This window comes from Nicotiana tomentosiformis, chromosome 12, assembly GCF_000390325.3.
Source record: "Nicotiana tomentosiformis chromosome 12, ASM39032v3, whole genome shotgun sequence".
Lineage (NCBI taxonomy): Eukaryota > Viridiplantae > Streptophyta > Magnoliopsida > Solanales > Solanaceae > Nicotiana > Nicotiana tomentosiformis.
Genome location: NC_090823.1, coordinates 26,153,771 through 26,166,582, shown reverse-complemented (window position 1 = coordinate 26,166,582; position 12,812 = coordinate 26,153,771). Strand labels below are relative to the sequence as shown.

At 35.3% G+C, this 12,812-nt stretch overlaps 2 protein-coding genes across 2 annotated transcripts; one reads left to right on the top strand and one right to left on the bottom strand.

The window, feature by feature from the left end:
* The first annotated feature begins 3,701 nt into the window (after positions 1 to 3,701).
* On the top strand, positions 3,702 to 5,746 carry LOC104100009 (uncharacterized). Its single transcript, XM_009607165.4, has 2 exons — positions 3,702 to 4,097; positions 4,570 to 5,746. Exons 1-2 carry the CDS (start codon positions 4,013 to 4,015, stop codon positions 5,448 to 5,450), a joined length of 966 nt encoding a protein of 321 aa, XP_009605460.1. The 5' UTR covers positions 3,702 to 4,012; the 3' UTR covers positions 5,451 to 5,746.
* A 162-nt stretch (positions 5,747 to 5,908) lies between these two features.
* Positions 5,909 to 12,564, bottom strand: LOC104100008 (protein BREAST CANCER SUSCEPTIBILITY 1 homolog). The gene is made up of 14 exons (XM_009607164.4): positions 12,270 to 12,564; positions 12,108 to 12,161; positions 11,960 to 12,030; positions 11,039 to 11,152; positions 10,069 to 10,559; positions 9,559 to 9,669; positions 8,487 to 9,452; positions 8,269 to 8,369; positions 7,764 to 7,950; positions 7,591 to 7,685; positions 7,372 to 7,498; positions 7,118 to 7,283; positions 6,880 to 6,998; positions 5,909 to 6,421 (listed from the first exon to the last, which is right to left on the bottom strand). The coding sequence occupies exons 1-14, from the start codon at positions 12,323 to 12,325 to the stop codon at positions 6,098 to 6,100; spliced, it is 2,982 nt and encodes a 993-aa protein (XP_009605459.1). The 5' UTR covers positions 12,326 to 12,564; the 3' UTR covers positions 5,909 to 6,097.
* Positions 12,565 to 12,812: the final 248 nt, after the last annotated feature.

Here is a 12,812-nt window from a genome sequence, read left to right as displayed (position 1 = left end):
GCTCTTTGAATTGTAACTAATTTGTCTGAATTTAGTATCATTATTGGGGATTGTTTGTCTTTGAAGAATTTATTTCATGATTTGTCCTTCCGGACTGGGTGGGATGCTAATAAAGCGGATCACTCTCTTGCTAGAGTAGCTTTATCGTATGCAATTCGTGTAATTTAGGATTCTTATCCTTCATGTTTAACTTTTATTCTTTGTTTTGATGCTTCTCATTTAGATAACAGTGATATTTCCCGGATGTAACTCTATTTTGACATGGTTAATAAATATTTGTTTCCTTAAAACAATTCTAAGAATAACCATAGTTATTACGCTATAGTCCCAAATAAATTAGGAATTCTCACTTTTCATTTAAGCTCAAACTCATATTATCAAGAGGAATTTTCAGAAACCACTATTGTTTAGTGGCTATTAACTTCCTATAACTATCATATACATAATTACTTCCTATAGCTACTATTCAGTTGTTACGGTAGCAAAAAAGGCCTAAAAATCAGGGTAGTCCAGATGTACGCGCATGTATTCACATGTATTCGCGCCATGTATTCATGAATACAACAGCAAAAAATGCCTAAAATCAGGCAGTCCAGTTGTACGCGCATGTATTCACATGTATTCGCGTTGTTGTATTCATGAATACAACAGTAAAAAGCGCCTAAAATCAGGGTCGTCCAGCTATACGCACATGTATTCGCGCCATGTATTCATGAATACAACAGAAAAAAGTGCCTAAAATCAGGCAGTCCACCTGTACGCGTATGTATTCACATGTATTCGCGTTGCTATATTCATGAATACAGCAGTAAAAAATACCTAAAATCAGGGCAGTCCAGTTGTATGCGCATGTATTCGCGCCTCTGTTTTAAAAGGCGTTTCTAGGGCGAGCTCCGGGGCGAGGCGTACAAAAAATGCCCCAGGGCAATGGTGTGGGGCGAAAGTCTCAAGAGGCATACGCCCGGGCGTTCAGGGCGTATGCTCGGGCGTTCGAGGTGCGTTTTTTAGTAAGGAGTAAGCCCGAGAGACTTTTTCAAATTAAAACAAAATTTATTGAATTAGTCCTTCATATAATACCCAAATTCTCAAAAGTCAATTTGGTAATTACTCAAAAGGTTTAAAAGGGAACTCAAAAGTATTAAATTTAAAAGTAAAGACCATTTTTATTGATTTAAGCCCTAATTCATGATTTTTTTAATTTTTTATCTTGTCCGCTAGTCTGCTAATATCTCCCAAAAGCAACGAATATTTAATTTTTTTTACAAATACAAAGAGAACTACATTCCTCTTCATAGCAGCAAATTCAAAGTTCAAATTGCAAGTTAATCATCCTTTTTGTTCCTCCATATAGAAAACTTTATTCTTTTAGATTCAAATTACTTGTGCTTGTAAGTAACGTATAATAGATTATTTTGATTAGTTTTTTGTGGGGATGGAGCACACATGTATATAGTTTTCTTCAATTTTTATTTAATTTTACATGTTTATAAATATTTACTGTCATTATATTATTTTATAAAATATTAAAAATTAAATACCTATGGGGCTTACGCCCCGCTGAGGCATATGTAAAACGCCTCGCCTTACGCCCACGCCTTTTAAAACACTGATTCGCGTCATATATTCATGAATACAGTAACGGCAATCACCTTAAAAATAGGTATGTCCAGCTGTCTAAGAAATAGAAAAAACATATAGCGTATTACATGCTTTATTTCATGCCTCAATGGTAGTATATACCATAAATACTTATTTTGCTATAAAATATAAAAGGTAGCTATAGAAAATAATATTTTAAAATAATTTTGATTTATAATAAATAGGGTGCATACCTTTGCTATAGGTGGTAAAATTTCCTATTATCAACATCTCTAGACATCTAGACTAATAAAAAGAAAACATATTCCCTATCTATCGCATTTGGCGAATATGGCACAATAATTAATTTAAGAACAAGGTAATTATTCTCTGTGAATTTTCAAGTAACTTCAATACTCGATTTATGCTTTATAGTAGTTTGTACAATGTACGAGTTTTAGCTACATTCAAATTTGCAACGAAGATTAGATTATTTGATTCTTGTACTGCAATTTATTTATTACTAATTTTTAGGCGAATAGGAGTATGTATGATTTATGAACAGGAGGAATTTAATAAGCGTCAACTGTAAAATGTAAGACTTCATCTTCAGATAAGAAAATAATTAAATCCTCTCTTTGATCATCTACCCCTTTCTTTATGGGCTCATTTAATGCAGTGTGCAGATACTATGTATAGTTCGATTCAATTCTTCCATGCATAGGGATCGGACAGTATAGATATTTTATAGTGAGCTAATTATGCTCCTTTCGCTCCTATTTAGTTATCACATATACTAAATAATTGTTCTCAAATATTTATCATTTATAAAATTAATAAAGAATTAATTGTTTTTTCCAACTTTACTCTTAACATTAATCGCTATAGAATTAAGGGGCATGTAAGTAGACAAAAATCAAAGAATTAATAAGAGATAGATTAGTCAAACTACTCTTCTTATCAAAAAAATTTTAATAGGTATGTAAAACCTTATCCTGACGACTAGATGGAAACGGAGAGAACAGTACCGACTCAGCCACTAATTCATCAGAAATTCTTCCATTAAGTTTAAGAATTTCTTTGTTTTCAGGTTATTACAAGTTTACCTAGTGCGCACAAAGTGCTCAACCGAAGGGCAGAGATTGTGACAGAGGTTGCAGCGGCTACAAATTTTCCCTATTACCAAAAAAAAAATTAAGAATTTCACTAACATGAAATACTTTAACACTCATGCAGGGCGAACATTTAAAGTGTGGAGAACGTGACATGGAACTTAATATTGAGTAAACCAAAAATAATGATGGATCTAGCTTTGATATCATATTGAAAAAGCGTATCTTGAACATAAGTTAACATCAAAAGTTAACTCATGAACAAATAATTTATCCCAGTAATTTTTTCAACCAATGTGAGCCACTCTAATGCTGGACATTTACTCATGAGCAGGGGCGGATTTAGGCCATGTTTACGGTGCACGTGAACATATGATCTTTTTGTCAAATTAGGTCATTTATGTATATATTTCGTAAAAAAAATATTATTTGTTGGTTCTTATGCTCCAAAAAGGTTTAATTGTGCACTTGGTTGAATGCTGGCTTATTTATCCAAAGTAACATGGAACTATTCATATTTAGTACTTTCTTCTCGTTTTTTTAGTGGTGCACCCACATTTTAGAAATTCTAAATCCGCCTCTACTCACGGGTGGTTTTAGGAAAATTATATATATATATATGTGTGTGTGTGTGTGTGTGAACAAAGTGCATTCCAAGTTATAGGACGTTTACATAGTTTTGCATTCTAGATAGAGTATTGCTGTAATTTGTCCTATTTTCTATGAAATACGCTATACACGATATCACACACATATGCATTATAAAAACTATGGGCAAATGAGCATATTAATAAGTGAATAGGTATGAACTCATCACATGAAGCCAACTGTTCTGTCTAAAAAAGTCAATAACAGCTATCAGCCAATCAATAAGTCAATTAATTGCCAATAATTGCGCAAAAATAACTGCCATGAGCCAACCAATCTATCTGATGAGCTAACATCCAACAAAAACATTGAATATTATAAAAAAAATAGAGGAATAAGACAACTTGAAAATAATTCCTTTTTTGTTTTTTTCTCAAAGTGCTTAATAAAGTTATAAAACTTCTCAGATAATAATGAGAGAATAGAAGGAAAAGAAGAGAAACAGAAAGAGGGTTTGCAAAGCAAACTCTCTTTTTTGGATCTCTCAAAATCATATCAATTTTTTTTAATATCTAATTAGTACAATCTGACCCCTCAAAAAGAAAGAAAAAATAGTTTAGAAAGTACCCTTTTCTTCTAAATTCAGCATTGCCTTCGTTATAATTTTCCATATACCTCATTCCTCCTCTATCATTCTCGAAGAATTTTCTCTACATTTTCTTGAGTTATTAATCATGAGTAGATTTCGCGTAAATTCGTCTCCTGATTTAGTTGCTAATTTACCATCAGAACAATTCTATGATGATTCAGCTTTAGAAGGTAATGACTTTCCTTTTTTTTCTTTTCTTGCTCCTGTTTGGTTTCTTTGTTGTTCTTGACCTTTTAAAAAGTATTTATGGGTGATCATAAGATTCAATTCAATGACCCATCAACGATAAAGTTGTCTCCGTATGATCCATAGGCCATGGGTTTGAATCGTGTAAGCAGCAACTAATATTTGCATTAGAATAGGTTGTCTATATCACACCCCTTTGGGTGCGGCCTTTCCCTGCTTGAATGTCACCGGGCTGCCCTTTTTTCCATAAGATTCAGTGAAGAGGAAGTATGGTTTTTTTAACGTTAGGACTTTTATCTTGAATTTTTATACTTTGTGCACCAAGCTGCAACAATTTCTTTTTATTTTTACAATTTTTTTGTACTCAACTATTGCAGCATTGTATTTATTGATCAAAGTTTTATGAGATAGTCGTTTTTTTTTAATTTAATTTTTTCGGATTTTGTGTATTTTCAGGGGTTGCAGCCAACATAAAGTTATTGTTAAAGTTGACTCAAGAGCACAAAAATGCTTGTAACAAAGAGAAGAACGATGGCCGGAGAATGTTGAGGGTGGCAACCATGATGGCCATTCTTGATAATGTTAGGACAAGAATTCAAAAATGTCAATCATTTGGTAACAAGTCATCATCAGAAGCTGAATTAAGTCGATGTAATACGGATCTTAAGGTTACTAGTCATGTTCCAATAGATAAGAAACACCATGAGCCGATGATTGATGAGAAAGAAAAACTACGGAAGCAGCTAAACGCGAGCTTGGTAGCACGAAAGAGCCTTGAGGCCATGTGTTCAAGCTTAGGGAAAGAAAAAGAGATTATGGCATCAGAGCTGTCGAAAAAGGTCCACGAGTTGAATGAAATGGAGGACCTCATCAATGATCTAAAAGAACAAAATGAGAGTTTAGTGGAAAGGTTACACGGATGTGCCACCGAGCAAAAAGAAAGGAGGTATAGTAGCAGTGGTGGAGGAGAAACGCAAGGAAACATTGCCCTCCAAGAGAGAAATAAGGCACTTTCAGAGCAACTACTAAAGTCGTTGGATGGTTATAGATCCATTAAGAGGAAATGGAAGGATGCACAAGCGGAAAACATGGCGATGCATGCAACCATGGAGGAAATGACAGCAAAAGTTGGAGCTGGACTTGCCCGAATCCACAGCTTTAAAGAACGAATTGCCTCAGAAAGTGTGCCATCGGCAGATATCCAAGAAGAAATTGTTGAATTAGAGCATATGTTTGAATGCTTTGAAATGCAAGTTGCAAAACATGGTCAAAAGGAAGGGGAATGTGTCAAACCAAAAGCAGAGATTAGTGCTTGCAAGCCTATAGTTCTTGCATAGAAGATATGCTAACTTAGAAACAAGCCAAACACAAAGGAGAAAAGATGGTCTTCAACTTAGTCAGGTTATCTTTAACACGGCCCACAATCATGGTGTTCCACAAATGTACTGAAATGGAGAAAAGATAGCACATTCTTCTCTGCTATGGAGTTAATGTAATGAGTCAAGTATATGGTATGTAATAGGAAAATAACTGTGATGTTGCTTTTTTCATATGTAATTTACAGGTAACCTATTATGTCTTTCAGTTTTATATTAGTGCTAATGACATCAATAATCCGACCTCACTGTCATAACTTGCATTATAATTCATCTTACAAGACCTTGAAGTGATGTTATGGAATTATAATGAAGAGAGGAGTCTACTTTTTAAAGGAGTAGGGGGTCAGGGAGACAGCATGATAGATTCTGCAATTTTAAGTTCCTCTTATCTGCAGATTTGAACACACCTTTCAAACTATAGAATGGGCAAACCAAACTGAAATTTAATTGAATCTTTAACTTATTCATCAAGATGTTTGGAGTACCAAGTGACTGAATGATGAGATAAACTTTACAGACTGATGCTTTACAAAACTAGAGATAAAAAGGCTAAGTCTTGCCTGCAGTGCTGAATGATGTTAAAGTTTTAGCTAGAAATTTTAATACTATTCCAGCTCCAGCAACTTGGAGCCAGCAATGCAGTTCAGAATCCAAGTGCTGCTGGCCACTACAGCTCCGGTGGAACTAGCCAAAGCTTCTGCATCAGATCGCTTTTTTTCTGTTACTTCAGACTTATCAAGTTGCTCGTGACTATAAATTACAAAAGGTGGAAGGCATCCAGGTGAAGGAACTTCCTGATTCACTGTTACAGGCTTCCTGTTGAGGACAATTCCTCCAGCAGCAATAACAAGGTCATGTAGATAGCTCTTGTAGGAAGGTGAAAAGTCGCCCACAAAAAAAAACTCGTATCCATTGAAAAGCTTAGGTTGCTGCAAAACAGGAATTTTGGCATTTAAAGAATACATAAGAGGATTTTAATGCAAATGATGAAATGTCCATCCTAAAGATTATCTTAGCTAAAGCAGGAAATTTGTAAGTACAGCCAGCAGAAGATGAAAATGCAGTGAGACCTACTCCATAAGCAACCAGTAGAACAGAGGGAAGTGAAGGTTGAGATTTAAGTTCATCCTTCCAGAATCTGACATCAATGATGTCCAGAAATTGAGGGGGGGAGGGGGGGGTCAAGGAATTAAAATGACATTCTTAACGCTATAAACATTCTAGTTGAAGTTCCATTCTCTTTCTGGAATGGGAATACATAGAACCTAAAAGAGTGCTTTATCCACAAAAGGACTTAAACATTGCTCTAAACTGCCACCATACCCCAGGAAATGAAATGGACCAGATTAGTTTGTTATTAATGATAAATCTGAAAGAAAGATGTAACCTTGTTTAATATTCGCAATCTTCCAAGCTTAGGGCCATCCGCAATGCCGTGAGCATCTAGTTTAATCTCGTATTGCTGCTCATCGACAAATTCTGTGGCTTCCAAGCAAGCAGTAATCCCTGCAAGTATAAAAACCAAACATCAAGATGGACCAAACAGAAGCTAAACTCAGGCTGTAGAGAAAACACATTTGTAACTCAACATATTCATTTACAGTTATGAAAACAAGGTTACTGACAGTCAATGCTCAATATCCATTTCCCAACCAAGACACCCATCAAGTATTTGAGAGTTCTTCGGCATGTCCCTTTCTCATCTGTAGAAGCAATAACATGGGTGACACTTAGGTCCCAGTTCTTGACTACTGTCACTCCAGACAACCTCTTTAATGAAGAAACAAGACCCTGTAAGGAGAAAATTTAAGTTAACCAGTTAATGAACCTCATTTATCTCAAACAAATATCATCTGCAAATATTATTCTGTTTACTCACTTTTTCATCAGCAGTTAGAGCTGAAGAACAGAGCACCAAGCTCTTATTCTTCTTCTGAGACTTCCACTGCGAAGTAGCAGTATTATCAGGTGTTGCTGAGACTTTAGACTGGTGGATATTAGAACTTCTGCAGATTAAAGACAATGAGAAGGGGAATTAGAACTTTGAGCCAAAATCTAAATTTTTTAGCTAACAATTCTAAGAATCTGTTGATCCAACCTTTTGATACTTTCTTTAATCCTGGACTGTTTTCCAGGGGCCTCGCATGGCAGCTTAGAGTTGGCATGCAAAGGGCATAACATAACAAAGTTATCCTGAAACAAGGAAAATAAAGTAAGTGATGCTGATTTTTTTATGAAATATAGGTCTGAGGGAACGTATTTAAGACGTACATAATCCCATCGACACTCTGGCGTCAGCTTGGCACAAGGAACATGAAAGCTTTTACGACAACTCGTCTCATAACACCCAAGAGCTGCCCCTTTTACTCCACAGAAAAAACAAGTAATCCTCCGACTCCTCTTCAGCTCAGCTTCAAGGTTGACCGCATCATCTTCTTCAAAATATACATTAGGGGCCCTGTAGATGTGCATTTCTGTTTTTCACACTAGAAACGATTTGACTTGAAACAGATTCAACGAGTCTAGAATGATTTAATGCACAAATGAAGAAAAGTTTCGATAATAAATTGATATACATTGAACACAATAGATGTAGATAAGAAATATACACTTCTGTTTTATCTTAAATAAGAAAAATACACTTCCTTAAACTTGACATTTGTGACACTGGTGATGAAATTATCTAGAAAACCAAGAATTTTCTGATGCATTAGAGATTATTTATGAGTTACTATACCACTTTTATATGAAGGAATTATAAAGAGAGGACTATTACCATTCTGCACAATGCTTATGCACATGTATAACACCAGATACTCCATTGACATCTTCTTTGACAGGCTTTCCATTAAGGTAGCTTATCATGACTCCTGAAACCTGAGATTTGGTTATGAAAAAAAGAAGTATATAATCAATATACAAAGTCAAGAGGCAAACAATTCCAAGAATAAATAGGAGGAACCAGAAAAGAGAAACACAATCAATGACTTATACCTCAGATTCCTCTGCTGAACGGCAGAAAGCACACTGGATCTTGTTGCGGCTTGCCTCACACTTCCGCAAAACCAATCCATTCACGTCCAAAACAGATTTCTCTGTTTCCAATGATTTATGCACTCTCTTCTGAATCTTTTCAAGTGTAATATTTTCCTTGTCAGCAAGCTGCTCATCTTCAGAAAACTTCACCTTTTTCTTACCATGAAGCTTGTCATCACACTCAAGCTCACGTTTCTTCATTAGTGTACCAGAAGGAGTAGCTTCCCCATCATTATCCATGGGAAGCAATCTATTTGCTGATTCCAAATGCAAAACTTCATCTTGGGTTTGTGTAATGTTATCTTTAGCAGTTCTCTGTCTGCTCTTTGGTCTAGAACGAATTTTATTTTGTTCACCCATAGATCCCTGGTTCCATTTATGACATGTCTTCAAGTCAAGTGTCTCAAAGCTTCCTTCACTGTGTTTTTCCTGATCCCCAAGAGTAGACAAATCAAAGGACTTGGACTGACTGCTCTTGCGGAGTCTTTTAGCACGACATGAAGTGGAACTGTCTTCTATTGTTGACCCTATGACATTTGTAGCGGAACTACCCTTTTTCTTGTTTTTCAAATCTTTCTTCTTTGAGTTAAGTGCATAGGCATCTTCCTGATTGTTCTTCATAGTTTGTTCAGCTGCTTTTTGTAAGTTATTATGGACTTCTGATACTTCACCAATTATTTTCTTGCCTTGTTTCTTCTTATTGCATCTAAGTGCCTTATTCTTGCTAGACTTGCAAACGACACCTTTGGTACCAGTGATTTCATTTTCAAGAGGAAATAAAGAGTGCGACTTCAGTTGTTCTTTATCAGTACCCTCTTCATTTACCACAGCTGTTCTGTCCTGAGTTGCTGATTCCACACTATGCCTTTTTAGTGAGGGTGCTCGAGTCTTCTCATGAGCTGCAGCACACTCAGTATCTTTAATCTAAACCAGCAAAAGAGAAATAAATTAGAAACTAAACAAGTTTAGAGAATGAGAAAGAGGAAAACAGTTCTGACTCCCTTGGCATTAATGTACCACAAAGAAATACCTTCGTCTTGTAGGGGCTCGAACAAAGTTCAGGAGAGCAAGCTCTCTGTGTCCAGTCGAACATCTCACTGTCAAAAAGATCTACTCCATTTGCTGCATTATGAGTTCCACTCTGCATAGCAAGAAAGTGGGAAAACTAATGAAACTTCTTCAATAAATACACAGAAAGTGTGAACATGAACAAGATCATCATTAAGCTCGACTCCGGATCACAAAACACAAAAGCTAAGTTGAAGGGTAAGAAAGGAGGATATCCAAAAACTTGAGGTTTCTATATACATTTTTATGTACTGTAAGGAAGCTGAAAAAAGAAATACCTAAAAAAAAAGTAGACTAGGAAGCATTCCTCTCTCTCATCCAACGGGATAAATCAGAGTGTAATGTTAAAGCTTATCTGGCATTTAGATCAGACCAAACAATCCAATCTTATCAATTTTCTATTTAAGGGTACACTTTATTCTGGAGCTGAAGCAGTTGTTTCTTGGTATAAATTGGATATCATGTTACTTACTTTTGGAGATATTTCACAGTGGACCTCATCATCCATGTCCTTTATATCACTGAAGCATGGAATAAGTGGAGGTGTATCCATGATAATGTCTCCATCTGTTTGCTGACTTGACCTTTCTACATCCTCTTCTTCTCTCAGCCAGAAGAATGGAGATAGTATTGGTTCTCCTTTTTTGTTTAGAATGGACCTGTCTTTCTCAATCAGCAAAGGTTTCTGAGCTTCATTGGTGACGGATTTACCATTCCCACCAACCAACTTTGTAGGTGGCGGAGTCTCTGAAGGTGGATATTGTGGCACCTGCACTCTCTTCTTTGTTGGAAAGGAGGGTCTAATAAGATTTGATCCAGAATTCTTTTTGTTGCACTCTGAAGATTTTTTTGATCCTTTCCCTCTTTTTCTTTTCTGATTATCTGTAGCTGGAACCTCTGTTATAATTTTACCTTCATCTTGGAATCCACAAGATTGTTTGCCATTAGATTGGTTTTCTTCACCTGCATATGAGATAAAGATGCTCAAACCTAAATTATTTACTGAAATGATAATAAATACTTCTAAATTGGTCGAATCAAAGTAATTTCTTCAGAACCATAATACACATCAAAATGGATTATTTGGATTACGTTCAGGACTAAAGAATGAATATCAGATGCAAACAAGAGTTACTGGCATCCATACCATATAATGCTCTACAGGAAATTTATAAATATGATTTCTTTGGTGAGGTTGAGTGTTAACAATATTAAACCTAACTTGATAAAAACCAACTAAACATATTAAAGGTCACTTGTTTTGATTGGAAACAAGGTAGATAAAACAAAAACATGCAAGTTTAACACATGTAAGACATTTGTCCAAGCATGCATTAGCGCCCCAAACTATCCATCCCAAAAAGTCCTTGTTAAACAAATGCTATGATAACGGTAGGTGCATTTGTACATGCAATGCAAAAGCAGAATTGATGGAATATTACCTGGTAATATGGATGTAGAATTGGTTTGAGTAACAAATATATTGACTCCTGAAGCAACTTCCATGTTCTTATAGATGTTCACCAAATTATCCATGTGCAGAGCAGGTCGGATTTCTATAACACCAATAAATTAGAAGTTACATAAAGAGAAATAACAGAGTTATTAATAACCTACATAATAAAAGCAGCAATGAGAACATTACTTTGTTAAAGCGAATTTTAACTGACTTAAGTTTTGTGTAACTAAACATGTTAGTTCTAACAAGTAGAGCCATAATGACTCCAAGAGCACAGGGGAATCATGAAAGAATATGCAAAACAGGGAAACTGGCTTGTTACTCACACATTATGCACTAAATTAAAATGTTTTTAGGATAAAAGTAGCAGCACTTGATGGAGCCTCATGGCTAGCACCTTAACATTGATATAATTTGAAGTGGTAAAACATATTTTAGCCACTCATCATGTCATTAAACTTAAGTTAGCGATGCCATCAAATTATTCCTGGTATAACTTTTAGGCCAATTGCATATACAGTCGCCGCAATAACGACTGAAGCAAAATTCAAAGACTTCAATGTTTGAGCATCATGTTTATATGAGTAATTAAAACCATAATTCCACAAACCATTTTATTAGCTCTATTATTGATCCTAAGGGAAATACTTTAGCACAGGGCAGGATCCACAGTGTAAGCTACAGGTTCAACTGAAACCAATAGTTTCGGCCTAGACACAATGTATGTGTTAAGGAATTCACAAAAATATGTATAAATATTAAATTTTGAACTCGATTATTAACACTTGAGGTCAATGTCCTACGATCCTGAACCACTCAGTTCAAATCCTAGATCCGCCTATGCTTTAACAAATACAAACGCAACATATAAAACTTGGTATAAGAATAACAAAAGGGCACAAACCTCTGCGATGAAAAGGAACTTTGCACACTGGACAATTGGACCCTGATTTCATAGTAGTCTGAATACATAAACTGCCAAAAAAAAATTCAATTTCGACTAGAAAACAGCATATTTGCATATATAAACATTTTTTATACACATTACATACTTGCAAAATACATGATTGCATGTAAGTGAAACAGCCGAATTCAACAGACTCAAGCTGCGAACAAGCAAAACGAAAAGGAAATATTAAGATTATAAAATATTAATAAAATGCCCAGAAAAAATTAAAAAGAAAGAACCCTAATAGTTCCTGAGTTAACTGTACCAGATGGGACACTTGAGCTCTCTTCCCATTTTTTCAAGATGTGAAATATCTGCCATTTTTTATTGCCCTGATAATTAGTGAAGTTCTTCGTAGTTGTGAAACGAGAGTTGTGTTTGGCTATGGATGATTTATGGGGGTTGGGCTAAGAAAATTGTGACTTGTGAGAGAAGCTAAACAATGAAGTGTGAATAAATGCGAATTTTTTGAATTTTTACTGAGAGCGCGCTTATTCTGTCCCGCCACAGAATTATGATTTTTCGCCCTGATTTGAGTAGATGGATTCGGATCATCCGACCCATTAAACCGCCCATTTAACATTTACCCATTGTTTATTCATTTACGAGGAAGGAAAGTGAAAATTCCTGTTGTACGCTATATATTTGTATTTTTTAGTGTTCTCATCGAGTTTATAATATATAAAAAAATTGTATTTAAAAAATAAACAATTCTTTTAATAAGAATGTCTACAAAGATATTTTGTGGTAAAATAATTATGGCCTGGTCTTACAATATGATCTCAAATTTGTCGCTTGTTCTTTATAA